The sequence below is a fragment of the Rattus norvegicus genome, chromosome 19, assembly GCF_021556685.1.
Source record: "Rattus norvegicus strain SHRSP/BbbUtx chromosome 19, alternate assembly SHRSP_T2T, whole genome shotgun sequence".
Taxonomy (NCBI): domain Eukaryota; kingdom Metazoa; phylum Chordata; class Mammalia; order Rodentia; family Muridae; genus Rattus; species Rattus norvegicus.
The window spans coordinates 16,483,025-16,499,370 of NC_141552.1; the positions used below are offsets into that span (position 1 = coordinate 16,483,025).

At 41.4% G+C, this 16,346-nt stretch overlaps 1 protein-coding gene across 18 annotated transcripts; it reads right to left on the reverse strand.

Moving 5' to 3' along the window:
* On the reverse strand, positions 1 to 15,929 carry LOC134483569 (disks large homolog 5-like). Of its 18 annotated transcripts, XM_087595616.1 has the most exons (11): positions 15,717 to 15,911; positions 15,145 to 15,212; positions 14,423 to 14,489; positions 9,152 to 9,309; positions 6,854 to 6,913; positions 4,642 to 4,747; positions 3,416 to 3,575; positions 2,020 to 2,163; positions 1,225 to 1,387; positions 448 to 508; positions 2 to 277 (listed from the first exon to the last, which is right to left on the reverse strand). In XM_087595616.1, exons 5-10 carry the CDS (start codon positions 6,863 to 6,865, stop codon positions 479 to 481), a joined length of 615 nt encoding a protein of 204 aa, XP_087451742.1. In that variant the 5' UTR covers positions 6,866 to 6,913; positions 9,152 to 9,309; positions 14,423 to 14,489; positions 15,145 to 15,212; positions 15,717 to 15,911; the 3' UTR covers positions 2 to 277; positions 448 to 478. The 18 variants fall into 18 exon arrangements, with proteins under 18 accessions (XP_087451751.1, XP_087451742.1, XP_087451744.1 ...); XM_087595618.1 differs by lacking the exon at positions 15,145 to 15,212 and having other exon boundaries at positions 15,717 to 15,896; XM_087595617.1 differs by lacking the exon at positions 9,152 to 9,309 and having other exon boundaries at positions 15,717 to 15,896.
* Between the last annotated feature and the right edge of the window lie 417 nt (positions 15,930 to 16,346).

Consider the following 16,346-nt stretch of genomic DNA (forward strand, 5'->3'; position numbering starts at 1 on the left):
GTCAAGAGTTACAAATCAATTTTTATTCATAAGGAATACAATTTACAAAAAACAGGCATAAAATGAACAACTAAAATGGTATAAAAAATGAAAAACAGTTACAAGAATATATAACTATGATATAACAAAAAGAAAACTTCAATGAAAATCATAACCAAAAACATTTCTTAACAGCATTTTCTTAATGAACATTTAGAAACACAGTTGTAGTGCTGTTTCTCCTCTAGGACATGAGATGTCAAGGCAGTCCCCTCAGATGTCTCTCAAATGGTGTTATCTGTATGAGAGAGGAGAAAGACCTCAATGAGACAGGCTGGCATATGGATACATAAATTTAGGGTCTCTATACAATGAGGAAATTAACTGAGAAGAAGAATATTCTCCCCAAAAAAGTCTTTGACTGTTGAGGATTGTCGTCAGCAGGGAACTCCTGACAGAGAAACTCACTCTTCAGGGGGCTGTCTTCCTGGGATCTGTCCTATTCCATGTCTCCTGCAGTTCCTGAGACCTGGGAGGAGAAGGCAGCTATTAAGACACTGATTTGGTGGGGACATGCATACCAGCTGTGAAGTTGCTGCTTTCTGTCCCTTCAGCTGCATTGGACAGACAGCACTGATCTTTTCACTGAAATCATTGCTGATATCTCTGCAGCCTGGGGAAAGTCACCAACAACCCTCACAGTACTGTGGGATAACAAGCTGCTCCTCAGACTTCTACCAGTGAAAACCAAGAACGGGGAAAGGAGAAGAGACCTAACTGGGTTGCAGGAAGAAAGGAGAAGGCCACATGATACTGAGATCAAAGCCAATGACCAGGACTCATTTGCCATTTGCACTTGGTTCTTATCCCTACAAGGTGCTTCCAACCATCACATGACCCCTGTATGACCTTTGTCACACGACCAAGAACTCGTTGAAAACTCTTCATAGCATCCAATCTATGACAGGGAGATGCAGTCATGTGATATGTTATTCCTCTGTCACCATTTCTGGCCTGCAGTTACAAAAAGGGCAGATAAGTGTATTTGCCCATAATTCAGTTTCTGAAGAGTGGTTAACATCCCAGAATACTTGTGCATAGACAGAGCAATGAATAACTCTATCACATGAGGTAGGTGACTGATTGGGTGTGGGGAGATTAGAAAGATGATAGGGGAAGCAAAGATGTATCCAATAGGCAAATGGTATCAGACATTGTTAATCTGACTCAGCTGCTTGTTCCTACCACATTTTGCTGGGTCTGGAGGTTGCTGGTCTTCTCCTGTTCGTCTTCAGCATTCGGGTTCAACTCAAACAAATATCGCTGTAACTCCTTGCTCTCCTGCTTCAATGTGACCAACTTCTTCTTCATACATGCCTGGTCCATCAGGAGCCGGCTGTGCAGGTTGCTGGAAACACACTCTGCATAGTAAGATCCTGAAGCCTCTTCCTCCCATTCCAACTGCCAAATCCCACAAACTCCACCAGGACCCAGATACCCATAAAGACTTCATAGAATACATCTCCATACATGTAAGGCTGCTGCCCAAACAGCAAACGGCCAATCCAGGGAAGAATAAATTGTTTCTGTGACCCAAGCCCCAATAAGAGTCCATGTCTCTCCAAAAGAACAAGGGATCTACAACTACCCATGAGAGCCCAATGCATCGGGGCAACATCAATTAGTAGGCGGCAAATAACCACAAGAGGACAGTAGAACCAAGGGAGGTCATGCAAACCATGTGGTCCACACATTGAGCTTTGTTAAACCTGGTATGACCCCAGACCCACAGGTTGGCCTAATAACACTCTGATGCCTGAATCAGTGTAGTCCTATCCAGAGCCTTCTAAAGATGCATAGACACTGTGGTGATAACTGACAGTCTCTTATGGAACTGAATCTGAGTCCAAAAGACCCACGGCACAGTGATATTTAAACAGCAGAAGACATGGACCCAGAGCTACAGGCTCTCCAGTCCAGAACAAAGAGAGGCAGCAATGGATATTCCACAAGTGATGGGCACTTCTGACCAGTACTTACCGATAGAAGTTAATCTCCTTCTTGAGCTCCTGAAATTTCTCACGATGTTCAATGTTCTTTGTGTCTAAGTTGTGCAGTAATGACATGACCTCTTTCTCCTTTATCTTCAAGTTTTCATAAAATGGATTTGGCCTGAAGTAGGGGCTGGCCCCAGGAAGATAGAACCCAATGAACATCGAGGTTTAGGATTATAGGAACTCAGGCTGTGTCCTGTACTACCCCAAGCCTGGAAGGACACTTTCTGAATTCTTCATATTTGGATCTTCTTCAGCTTCAGAAACTTGGAATTGTGTGCCCAGGACAACAGAAACTAAGCACCCAAATAAAGGGTCCCCTGGCTCACTTTTTTCAATCAGGAGGGCTGGATCTGCATTCAAACCTGTTATGCTGTCAAGAGCCTAGGCCACAGAGATTACCCAACCACACACACACACACACACACACACACACACACACACACACACACATCCAGAAACCTCTGATTTCATTTTTCCTGTTTTGACAAGTGGAATGCTACAAGCCGAATAACTAATATTCTAGAGGCAGACAGTACACATAATTCTGGAGATGAGACCAGATATTGCCACAAACTTATAATCAGCCCAAAGGCATACAAATGTATATACAAATGTGACTACACAGGCAAAGAACTGTGCTGTTGAAAGTGGGGCTTCCAAAATAAAGCACTTACACCTCCAAGAAACTAATATAAAGGTAAATCCTGAGGTCAAAAAACAGACCCCTAAATTCCAAAGCTGGAGGGATAGAGAAACATATAAAGGTTGTGCATATGCATGCAAAGCTGTGCACACACAGACACACAAACTGGGGCACACCCACAAGAAAAGAAAATTAAGGTCTCCAGCTCCGAAAAAAAGAACCAAAAAAAAAAAAAAAGAAAAGAAAAGTAAACAGACTCAGAGAATGAGAAAGAGAGACAAATATGGAAAGAGCACAATGAGAATCAGTAGAAATGCATGCACCATTACTGTCTCAGAGTGTAAGGCACAGAGACAAGAAGGAGCAGGCCAGAGCCTCAGGCCTTCTACTTAAGCATTGATATGAACACTGTGGGACCTGTCACCTAAGGCTGCTGCCAGGAGATGATAGCGTTCAGTCACCTTCCTAGCAAGTACAAACACTCTCCACAAACTCACAGCACCTAGAACCTTGCAAAGCTGCCACCTGTCAAGGGCTTTCCAATTGTACACTGGGAAATCATGCTCCAGTGACTTTATCCCTGAAATCTTCACTGAGATTGAAAGTTCAGATTTTCAACAGGCAGAATCAGAGAGTCCATTTTCAATCTCACTCCTCAGTAAGGCTCAGGTTCTGAATCTCCTCTCTATGGGAGATGAGGTTTAGAACAAGGTCGTTTGTTTGGAGCAATGCATACCTCTTGCTCATGGATCCACCTGTCACATAAAGGAGGCGATCTGTCAGCTCATTTCTCTCCTTGGTAGTTAGCTCCAGTTCTCTATTCAGCCTCTCCTCTTCCTCGTTGGCCTGCACCTTGTTTAGGACATTTTCAGGGGATGACGTCTGTCTGCAGGCCTCTGTAGGTAGAAGAACACAAGTGAACCCGCATGGGGCGAATGCATAGAGCATACATAGACCACAGTGAGGTCCAAACAGGAGAACATGCTTGGAAGCCAGTGTCACTGCAAGGAGTTTGGTCTATGTGTAAGAGGCATCCTAAGTGGATCACAGTTCCCCCACTACTATATAGAGACCAAGAGATGTAAGCAGCCAGGTGTTCCCCATGCCCACCCACACAGGCTTACAAGTACCAGAGAGATGCCTTCTCCAGGATTATTATCAGGTACGCAGGCTACAACCTGGTTTCAGGACCCTCACCCCTCTGGTTTCAGAAGTCAGATCATCAATTCAGCATCCACAATGACTTGATTGATCAGGGATAGTCAGATATCCTACACTGTTACTCTAGTCCAATAACTTTGCATTAAAAAGTCATGTAGGGGGAGGACATGGTCAACAGACTTATTAATTCCCCCTACTGAAATGACAAATGCCCCAGAAGTGCCAATAGGTTACAGGCTCTTTCTCTCCCTGCTCCATATAGTTTGGCTACTTTAGAAAAATATCTGCTACACAGAACGTCTAATATATGAAGGTAAGATTGGCCCCGTCAGCCAGAGGTAGTCAAAGGAGTTCTAAGAATATAAGGTCATGCCAGGAGCACAGTTCTCTCCCTCTTACTACTGTCAGATATTCACTGAATTTAAAGAAGCAATGAAAGTGAAGTACATTGATGCCCTGTTTAATTCAGAAAAGTTATACCCTCCATGACTCCTGATGGTGTTATTATATCAATTTAATATACCGAATGCACTGTAAAAGTAAAGACTAGAAGTTCACCGAATAATAGCATAGGCATTGCCATATCCTCCATGTGGTTATGGAGAAACTAATGATGTGAAAACCTTGACTTTCAGGAATTGTGATAATCATGGAATTCAATATCTGTGGAGATGTTCCAGTGGTTGTGGCCCATTACTAAAACGGCCAGCGGAAGACCCCCACACACACCCCTGACAGGAAGCTCAACATACACTGCCCAGAACTTACTCCACATTCCCCATGTCCTGTGTCCATCATTACCTTTAGGTTTCGTTTGCTTCACTCTAGACTCTTCTCTATCAACATCAACTCTCCCAAAGCGCCTACAAAGACGGGCAAACATGTCTGTGGATATATCCTTTGGACACTAAGAGAAAAAGTAGGGAATTGGTTGTCACAACGATACTGGTGACATCACAGGGATTCCAAGAAGTCTCTAGGAGACAATAGAATGTCCACGAAGGGACGGCTGATGTCATGGATAACAGACTTTGCCTCCCTGCTAATGTTCTCCCTGTACTGAGCAAAAGCTGATGTGCCCTTTTCAGGGGACTTCCCTGTGGCATAGCCACTGAGCACCACATGCTTCCAAAGCCAAATCTAGGCTTGATTGGAAAAACCGAAGTCATTGCTATGTATCTAAATGAGTACTTCCTCCCCAATCCCTGCACAGAAATGTTTCATCCTACCTCAAATTCTCCTCAGTCAGCAATATTACCCATTAAAGATTACTGAGAAATCACACCAGTTCCTATAAGTAGCCAAAGAGGTCTCCTGTCTCATCATGTGCAGGTGCATGAAATCACACCCAGAAATAGCCTGTAGGATAGGTTTCGATGTGGGTGTGTGTTATAGGTACAACCTGAAGCTTTGTGCTTAACATTTGACAGTTGCCACCAGATTCCTTAGGAGAAAGAATTGCATTCATTATGGTCTTGGCAACAATGTGGTGATCTGTTAGCAGAGGAAACTGAAATATTGGATCCACCAGGGAATGCACCCTCAGGCTGAGTGTGGGGCTCTCCTCTCTGCACCTAAGTTACCAAAGCAGGATTGCTTACAGGCCTCTCTAAGCTATAACATATGATTTCATCTGAAAAATAAAACAGTCAGCAGATGTGTGTGTGGGGGGGGGGTGCAGCCAAAGGAGTAGGACAAGCCTGGAGACATAACTCAGTGGACAGAGTAAGAAACAAGCATCTTCACTCCTGTTTCATGGATCACCCCACAAAACACAAACGCATCTATCCTACTTAAAAAAAAAACAAGTTATTTTATTGAATGCATACACTAATACTGTTTACAGTATTAGTAGCAAAGCTCAGATTTTGGGGGCAGATCCATGACTTGAACTATCTTCCTGACAACATATAAAACAATATATAAATAAATAAATAAATAAATAAATAAGAAAGAAAAAACAGAAAAATAAAAAAAAACACAAAAAGCACAAGCCTTTCATGTGAAGTTACAGAAGAGTGATCCAGTGGTCACTTCTGACCAGGCCATTTTAGCTATGACAGTGCATAGTGACCCTTAATTTGATGGGTCCTATATAAAGCTTTGTGCAATATTGTCATTTTAACCAACCTCATCCAGAACATACATAACAACACAGGATATGATTGCCATGTCCTTGCTGTGTATCAAGTTATTTTTCTATGTCCTTGATTGTCAGGCATATTACAGCAACAATCTGAGGTGGCTGGTAGACTTGGAAGAAAGTGGATATGAAAGATCCCCGTTTGATATCAGTACAGCCATTTCTTACGAATGAGAATCTTTTAAGCTGGCCCTCGCTTAGCCCCTACACATTAGACAATAGAATAGAAAGTACAGAAAGCACATTCCCACCCACTCTCTAGGAAGCTGCCGGACCATAAGAACAGAGGGTACAGAACATATTTACTGCAGGGCAATTACAAGACAGGAAACATCTCTGGGAAGCTGACTGACCACTATAGAAGTGAGATGTCCTTGGTACTGAATGCAGCTGTGCTATAGGCTGACATAGCTATAGCCTTGTCCTGGGAACTCCAGAAGAGAAACACCTGCCAAGACAGATATCCTTGGTCCTTGTCCTGGGAACCCCAGGATAAGAAAACATATATCAAGTTAGAAGTCCTTCGTACTGAAATGGCTGCATTGATGTGGTACGGCCTTATCCCAGGAATTCCAGGACGAGAAAGATCTGCCTAGTTATCCTTGGCACGAAATAGCTGAGCTAAGGAAACTGTGTAATCTTAACTGACTATTTAAGCTGTATATTTCTGTTGTTTGAGGCTCCTCACATCCCTCCTGTGTGAGGACCGTGTCGAGCCCCAGTGCATTGGTATCCCAAAGTAAACCTCTTGTTTTTACATCAAGACTGAGTCCTGTGTGTTCATGGGGTGGTGATTGTCCTCAGGACTGGAGCGAGAGTCTCCTGTGTCTGAGGGTCTTTCAGATAAAGCTATAGTTGTGGGTTACACACCTCAGTTCTCATTGGCTAATGCTGTCCTCACAGTCCTTGGAGGCCCCTTTGTAAGACTACCTGTTGGAAAGTAGAAGCAGCTTTATTTGAGCTCAAAGTGAACGTGACAAGCAACGTAGAGAACAAGATGGGGTAATTGAGAACTTGTCTAAAACCAGCACTGAAACCCACCCTCCATTCAAAGCATCATCTACCAATTCTTGAATTTTTACCATTCTCTGCCAACCAGTCTTTCATTCAGGAAAGGTAGAAAAGAACTGCAAATGATCTTTGTATTCTAAGGACCTCGATCTGTCTTTCCTTAGGTCCACGTTAAGAACAAATGAAATGGGTATGACCATCTGAACAACTTAGTATCACCTACTCAGCATTTCTAGCCTAATACTGTGCGTATGGCAATCTCAAGCTTCCCTGAGTGTTGCTGCTCCAGCAAGAAGAATGAAGTTCTATGGTCAATCCCCAGTGAACCTTTCAAGGGGTTAGAAGAAAGCCATCAGAGATACTGCACTTCTTTGTCCTTCGATTAAATCAAGATGATACAACGTGAATCTATTGGGATATTCAACCATACATCTTCCTCACAACCCCACCTATCTGAGGTCATTGCTTGGCAGAATTCATGCCCCACCATCCTAGATATTTCTTGATTCATTGCTGCCCAGGGCCAGGTTTCCTGAGTTTTGTTTTTTATAGAATTGGGTGTAGCCAATCATAGTTGCCCTCTGTAAGAAATGACAAATATCTATAATAACTGAATATTCTGAAGGTTTTTATACTGGTTTTATTATACATATAACTGTGAAACGGAAAACATACATATTTGATCAATGAAATGAGTAAGATTGATTTAATGAACAGAAAAATGGATGGAACTTCAAAACTTCCATGATTACATATTATCTATTTAATTCCCTCCACAATAGCAAGAAGCGGACATTATTATTTACTTAAACCGAGAAAATATTAATTGTTTGGCCTGCTTTTCTGAGCTTCCTTAAAGGTATAGTTAATTGACAGAGCTGTGGTTTAAAATTAGGGTCCATATTCTTCTGTTTTAAATGTGTGCCTTTTCTTTCTATTTTTTTCTCCATCTTTATTAAATTGGGTATTTCTTATTTACAGTTCAATTGTTATTACCTTTCAGGGTTTCCATGCAAACATCCCCCTAAACCCTCCCCCTCTCCTTTTATATGGGTGTTCCCCTCCCCACCCTCCTCCCATTACCACCCTCCCCCCAACAATCCCTTCACTGGGGGTTCACTCTTGGCAGGACCAAGGGCTTCCCTTTTATTTCTAGTGGGTGCTGCTCTCCCTGCTCCATGGGAAGTGGATGGGGGGAAGGCCCGGGCCTGAGGTGAGTTGGAACTGGGGTAGAAAGGCATAGGGCCTCCTAGGTGAGAATGCCAAACCACCACTGCTGCTGCAGCCACCATGGAGAAGCCCTTGTTCCTGCTGCAGGGAGGAGAGTCTAGTGCCCACAAGATGGCTGAAGGGGAGCTGAGAGTGGACAGCTTCATCACCCGCCTGCTGGAGGTATGAGGATATCGTCCGGGAAAAATTGTGCAGATGACTGAAGCAGAAGACCGAGGGCTGTGTATCACGTCTCGTGAAAACTTTCTTAGCCAGCCAACAGCTGTGAACACAGGTTTCTTTTGGAGAGCAGGCCTGTGCAGGCCCAGAAACTAGGTGGGACAGTTCAAGCTACCCTTTTTCCATGGCCAATCTCAGATCATATTCAGAATGTATTTCTTGGGCTAAAGAGTTGGCTTAGTGGTTAAGAGCACTGACAGCTCTTCCAGAGGTCCTGAGTTCAAATCCCAGCAACAACATGGTGGCTCACAACCATCTGTAATGAGATCTGATGCCCTCTTCTGGTGTATCTGAAGACAGTCACGGTGTACTTGTATATAATAAATAAATAAATAAATCTTTAAAAAAAAAAAGAGTGTTTCTTCCAGGTGATGGATTTCCAATTTATGGAATTGAACTAACTTACTGATGGTGGAAGTGACACAGAGAGTTAAAGTACAGAAGGAATAATCCAGAATGTCCACCAACAGTTGCTGTCACACCAGGACTTTTAAAAGCTCAGCTGCTAGAGAAGCAATGTAGTCTTTGGTTATTCTCAAGCTTAGGTCTTCTAGTCATTATAAGCTGACCATGACACAAAAAGAGTCATCTATATCAAAATAGAGAATAGTAACTAGATTCACACCACACTATCACATTACTACTGTATTTGAGGTTCTCAGTTAATATCTAAGAACCTGGAAGAGGCCTGGGTCTTGCTACACATACTTATAATTTATGTCTCCATTGTCAACTGAGATTCTTCATGCAGCCTGGGGTCAAGGAGGTCATCCCACAAAGCACAAAACACCCATCTCAGATAAACATGTATAATTTATTGAATCCAAAACATCCATGATTTTCAGGAGACAATTAAATGTTGAAACCTAAGGATAATAGATAGAGAAGAGAATTAAGATTTCTAGTTCATAGATCCAGTAAACACCTTCAACAAATCATAGCAGCAAACTTCCATAAGGTAAAGAAAGAAAAGGCCATAAAGGTACAACAAGCCTATAGAACATCAAACTAATTGTACCAGAAAAATTCCTCCATTCACATAATAATTAAAATGCTAAATGCACAGATCAAGAAAGAACATTAAAAGGGGTAAGGTATAAATATCTAGTAACAAATAAATTCAGACATATCTGAATTACACCAGACTTCTCAACAGAGATTCTAAAAGTCAGAAAATCTTGGGCAGATGTAATGCAGACACAGGCTCCTATATCCAGCATAATCCTCAATCAACATAAAAGGAGGAACCAGGATATTTCATGACAAAACCAAATTTAAACAATTCTTTTCTGTAAGAAAGCACAACAGAGGCTAATAGGAGGAAAACTCCAAGAAAATAAACTAAACTATACCCAAGAAAAACCAAGAAATTAATCTTCTCTCAATAATTTAAGAAAAGAGAAGCACACAAACATAATTTCACCTATAACCAGAAAAAGAAGAGAATGCAGCAATCATGGGCTTTAATATCTGACCAGATCCTCTTTCCCTAATCCCCAAGCTCCCAGGGACCAAACTGCCAGCCAAAGTGTATGCAAGGATGCTCTATGGTTCAAAGTGAGGTCTGTAGCCCCACCAAATGCAGACCCTAGAGGTGTGAGGTGGGAATGGATATGTGTGGGTGCAGGAGCACTGTCACATAGGCAAAGGTGAGCAGAAATGGGATGTAAGGTTTGATGAGGGGAGTGTGGAAAGCAGGACAACAGTTGAAATGTAAATAAATAAAATAACCAATTAATAAAAAATAGCCAAAAATAAAATAACAAGTAAAAAGTTAAATGAAAATTAAACCAAACCAACCAACCAAACAAACAAAAATCCCTGTAGTGGATTGGCCTAATGCTGCTTGTATTTTAATGCTAATTTGTAGAACTCAAGACTGGTTAACCCCAAATAAATGACCCTGCTCCCAGTTAACTGTGATTATAAAGAAGCCACCAGCCAACAGCTGCACAGCAGACAGATGGGGGAGGTGAGCTTTGAGGGCTTTGCTAGAGAGGATCATGAGGAGGGAAGAAGGAGGAAGAAGCTGCCAGAGAATAAAGGAAGAACATGTGTGATGGAGAGGAGAGAGGAAGAGGAAAGCAGCCATGGTTAAGGGAGAGGAGAGCCTGGTCCTGAGGGCTGTCCAAGGGGAACAAAGAGCAGCCAAGATGCTACATAGCCTGTAAGAGTTGAGCCTTATTGTTTGGAAAGTAGATCTGGTCCATGGAGGTCAGGCAGCTGCACAGCTACTGTGCTGACTAATGCACACTAAAAATAAATTTAACAATATATGAGTAACCAGTAAGACAGCTCTGTAGCGGATCCTAAAAGGAATACTTTACTTTGAAGGGAAGGACAAAACACCAGAGAACACAGGGGATAAATTAATAAAACTAGGAAAGTTAATCAAAGAAGACTGTGAAAACCACAAAAATTAACAAAATGACAAAATTTAATACATAGGTTTAAATAATAATTACATATCACTAAACTCAATATCTAGGGTGGTGGGGCATGAATTCTGCCATGGTCTGAACTCAGAAAGGTGGGGTTGGGAGAAACATGTCTGGTTAAATAGTCCACCCACATTGTGTCAATGTGATTTAATCTAAGGACAAAGAAGTGCAGCATCTCTCACGGCTTTCTTCTAACCCCTTGAAAGGATCACTGGGGTGTGGCCTCAGTACTTCATACTTCTTGCTAGGTCAGCGAAACTCAGGGAAGGTTGAGATTGTCATACAACAGTATTAGGCTAGATATACTGAGTAGATGATACTAAGTTGTTCAGATGGTGATACCCATTTGCATGTGTTCTTAATGTGGACCTAAGGAAAGAGAGATCAAGGTCCTTAGAATAGAAGGGACATTCCCAGTCCTTTTCTACCATTCCAGACTGAAAGGCTGGTAGGGAGAAAGTGGTAAATAATAAAGAATTAATAGATGATGCTTTGAATGAAGGGTTGGTTTTTGTGCTGGTTTAAGGGAGGGTCTCAAGTATCCCATGTTGCCCTCTCCCTGGCTGGCCAGGTTCACTTTGAGCTCAGATAAACCTGCTTCCACTTTCCAATAGATAGTCTTACAAGAGGGGCCTCCGAGGTCTCTGAGGACAGCATTAGCCATTGACAGTTGAGGTGTGCAACCCACAACTATAGTTTTAGCCACTTTGTTCCATGTCTACCAGCTATTTCAGATTGTTGCTGTTCTATGCCTGACAATCACGGACACAGAAAAATAACCTGATAGAGAGCAAGGACATGGTGATCACATCCTTGTCTCTGCTGTATGTTCTGGATGAGGTTTGTTAAAATTCCAATATTGCAAAAAGCTTTATATAGGGCCCATCACATTAAGGGTCACTATGCAGTGTTTCATCTAAAATGGCCTAATCAGAACTGACCGCCAGACAACACTTCCTGCGAAGTTCCTATGAGAAGCTTAAGTTTTTTGTGTTTTTTCTTCTTCCTTCCTTCCTTCCTTCCTTCCTTCCTTCCTTTCTTTCTTTCTTTCTTTCTTTCTTTCTTTCTTTCTTTCTTTCTTTCTTTCTTTCTTTCTTTCTTTATAGGTTTAGAGGAATGTATTTTGGGCCACGGATCTGCCCCTAGTATCTTAGCTATGGATGTGATCAATCAGTGTTAGTGTATGCATTCAATAAAATGTCCATTTTTGACTAAGGTAGATGCTTCTGTGTTTTGTGGGGTGACCCATTGTCAATGTGTAGTGAGTTGGGGCCCTGGGTATGGTCGCATACCCCAGGACACAGGGGATGCAGAGCAAAGGCAGAAGAAACTGCACGCAGTTGCAAGCTTTATTAATCCTTATTAAGCTAAGAATATGCATTACTACAATTTTCATTGTGTCAAGATACCATAAGATCATTATTCCCAGGATACCAGGAAGAATGAGGGAAGATTAAACAAAGAAAAACGAATAAACAAAAGCTTCTTCTAAAAATATTCATATAACAAATCACCTCTCTTATTATAATCAAAATATACTCACCATTACCAAGAGAGCGTTAGAACCACTTCCACAGAAATGGGACACAGCAGAACATAATTTAAGGCCAAGTGAGAAAAACATTTTCTTCTCCAGGGCGGCATTCCAGCCCCTACTTGAATCTGTCACCAGGCCTTTCTTGACCCTGCCTGGGAGCTGCATCTCTATGTCTTAACAATTCCTTCTTTTTTCTTTTGTTTTAAAGTAACACTTTACATAACATAGCTAAAGGTCCTTGTAGGGGTTTAGTCATGTAAAAATAAAGCAACATAATACATAATGTACATAAGATTATGGCAAAACTAGCTCCTCCCAAGCTATGGAAAATCCTTTGAAACCAAGCCTTGGGATCTAATCCTGTCAATTGATCAGCCAATAATTTCGCTATTTCCATAGGGGTAGTATCTTCTAGCTGTTTACCAAAAGACATTCGAACATCATATTTCAAGGCATTAATTACTTTTGAAGCACTTTCATTACCCTCTAAATAGGCTTGAATTAACTTCCAATCATGTTCTGTGTCATTATCCATATATTTACTAACAGAAAAGTAGTAGGATTTCATCATGATAAGCAATATAAGCCCGATAACTGGCATGGCCGCAGCAGAAGAAACCATGAGTAAAACACACATTGCTAAGAATAAGTGCTCAGCAGTAAAGGACTTTCCTGAAGGGGACAAAATTATTCCTTTCAGTGCTTAATCGCTTCACCTTACCCCATTTAGGTAATAGGGTTGTCACTACACGGATCCTTATCCATTGTTGTTTGTGGACACTAAGATAAGCCAGGGCCTCAGTAATGGAGGACACCTCCTCATCTCCTGAGAACATCCATCAGGAGAAAATGTAGCTGGTTTAACTGGATTCCTTTGAGGGTAGGGAGCAGTTCTTATCATTCTGTGCTTGGATCCATCTCCTGGGTAACCAGAATAGTCTCCCATCCTGTAATGAGACAAAACCCTCTCCCCTACATACAATGATGTCCCTTCCTGCCATTCAGCATCCCAGGCAATTTTTATCCATACTGTCTGTTCCATGCCTTCTGGGGGGAAGTTCAACAAAGTGTCTATCGGCTCTTGATATAACTTCACCTTGTGGTAAATTAAGAAAATTAATAACGTATAATGCTTGTGCCAATATAGCTCTGGGACTGGTCTGCAAACTCCATTCAGGTTGCATAAGGCCATCTCTTTTCCCCCTTTTTAATTTTATAATTTGTCATTTCAGGGTATGGTGAATTCTTTCAACAAAAGCTTGTCCTTGTGTATTGTGTTCTGTACCAGTAATATGTACAATATGATATCGTTGACAAAATTGTTTATATTGATAAGAAATATATGTTGGTCCATTATCAATTTTAATTTTAGAGGGCAGTCCCATAACAGCAAAAGTTTCCAATAGATGCTGTATAACATGAGCAGTGCGTACTCCTGGCAATGGTGTAGCCCACACAAATTTTGAAAAATTATCTATGCTTACATCTATATGTGAAAGGCGACCAAACTCAGAAATATGGGTTCCATCCATCTGCCACGATGTATTAAGTTGCATCCTTCTGGGATTAATTTGAGATGGAACACATTTTATACATGAAGACTGACACATAGGACAATTAGCAATAATTTGTTTGGCTTGAGAATAGGGAAGCTTATATTTAATATGTAAATATCCTGTATTGGCATGATTATGACTGTGTTCTTCTTGGGTAGCAAATGCCACTAATTGATCTACCATATGATTGCCAAGTGTTAAAGATTCTGGAAATTTTGAATGTGATCTAGTATGTGTAATGAATATTCTAGAGTTTCATAATAACAATAGTCCTTTAATATGTGAGAATAACATTTAATATAGGCTTAGATGTAGAAACAACAGCAGTCGCAATATTCTGTACTACTCCTACAACATAAGCAGACTCAGCTATAATATTTTTACATCATGAGTAAAATCCTGGAATACATTAATTACCGCTAATAATTCATTTTGTTGTACTGACCCAAAAGAAGATTCTTGTCCCCAAAATTAATCTTTGGTCCAATAAGCCATCTTGGTGTTAGAGCCATCTGTAAACACAGTAAAGTCTGATGGTAATGGATCAACAGAAATTAGTGTATTTATCAAATTTTTTTTTGTTTTTTAAAGCAATCCCACAATTTACTATGGGGAGGATGAAATTCAATATTTCCAGTGTAAGAAATCATGGCTAATTGAAAAACCTCAGACATCTGCATTAAATATTCCACTTTATCTTTGCGTAATGGGAAAACAAGAGCAGCACAATCATATCCCCACAAAGTAACAGGTCTTTGTATGCCTTGCTGAATAATTAAAGAAATTTGTTCCTCATAATTTGTTAATGTTTGGTTAAAGTTTTATTTAATATAAACCCATTCTAAAGGCAACTCATCCTGAGCGAAAGTGCCTGTAGGATATTCAAGAGTATTTAAACATATAATTTAATAACTCTATCTGGATCAATACGTGCCAAATATGCATCTTTCCATTTTCAGAAAAGATACCCTTGCATGCCTTCATATAAGCATTAATATCCCCAGCCTCCTTTATAGGTAATAATGCTCTCCTGTACTCTTCATTAGCATTTTCAAAAGCAAGCATTTGCAGCAGTTGTCCTCCAGCTTCCTCTCCTACCATTGTTCTTTCCAATGTTAATTTTAATATACATAAAAACTTAATATATGGTTCATAGAAAGCTACTACCTTTTTCAACCAACCAGTATCATCCTTTATAATAAGTCAGTTGGGCCACACCTTGAATCTACGCTGGCCTAGTTATAGGAAAAGAAAAAGCAGGTGAATTCATCATTATCAACGTGTGAATATAATGGTCAACATGCCATCCTCGGGAAAAGACTTAGAAAAACCTGATTCAGGCAGTGGTGCAGAGGGCAAAACTTTTACTTTCGTTTTGTCTTAATGAAGCTCTAGCTTCTTGTTCTGTATTCGTTATTACCCTGTCTGCATTCATGGCCTTGAACACAGTAAAAATTACAGCACAAAGAGATCAGGAATTGGAATCTTTTTGCCCTGCCTGACAGCCTTTTTCTCCTTAACTTTCACTTTGACCCAGATATCAGAATCCCTGGAACCCTCGTCAGGGAACCATGGAGTTTACTCTTGCTGTCTCTAAACACTTTTCTAAACCAGACTGATAGACATGAATTCCCTGCACTCTTAAAGATGCGTAAGCATAGCGAGATGAAGAGAAGGTTTATCTTGTCCCATTTCCTTGTAATAAAATGTACTTACCTTATCTGACTGTCCAGACTTACCTTCAGGGACCCTGTTCCAGTGCCATAGGTCGACGTCTAGGGTGTTGGGAGCCCTGCATCCGGTCGCATTCCTTTCTGTGTTTCCTGATGTTCAGTGGCCATGCCACTCCAGCATGCTTTGAAATGAACCAGTTCGCAACCACCACCACCAGCACCACCACCACCACCACCACCACCACCAGCACCACCACCACCACCACTACCAGCACCACCACCAATTTGGTTTTGTAAATAAAGTTTTATTGACATTGCCATCCTCAGCATTTACATCCTGTTCAGTGCTGCTTCTGGCTGCAGCTGCAGGGCTTAGGAGCCACAGAGCCCTTTAGGCTCCCAGAGCTGAGAGCATTGACCATTTGCCTTGTTTGTGAAAGAGGTGACTGACTCCTGTGCTCGAGGTGGCCATTCCGTGCCCCTTAACCCATAGCATAGGTCTCTGTGCCATCCTCTCCCTTTGCTGTGGTGTGCACTTCCTGGTACATTTCCGTTAGCTCTTGACATTTCCAGAGCATTGGGTCTTGCAAATTGAATTTGCATGGCACCAGGAATAGACCTGATAGCAGGGTGTGGGACACTCCCTATGGAGACCCTGCCCAGGGGCATAAGCTTACTTTTCCAGTCAACTCCCTG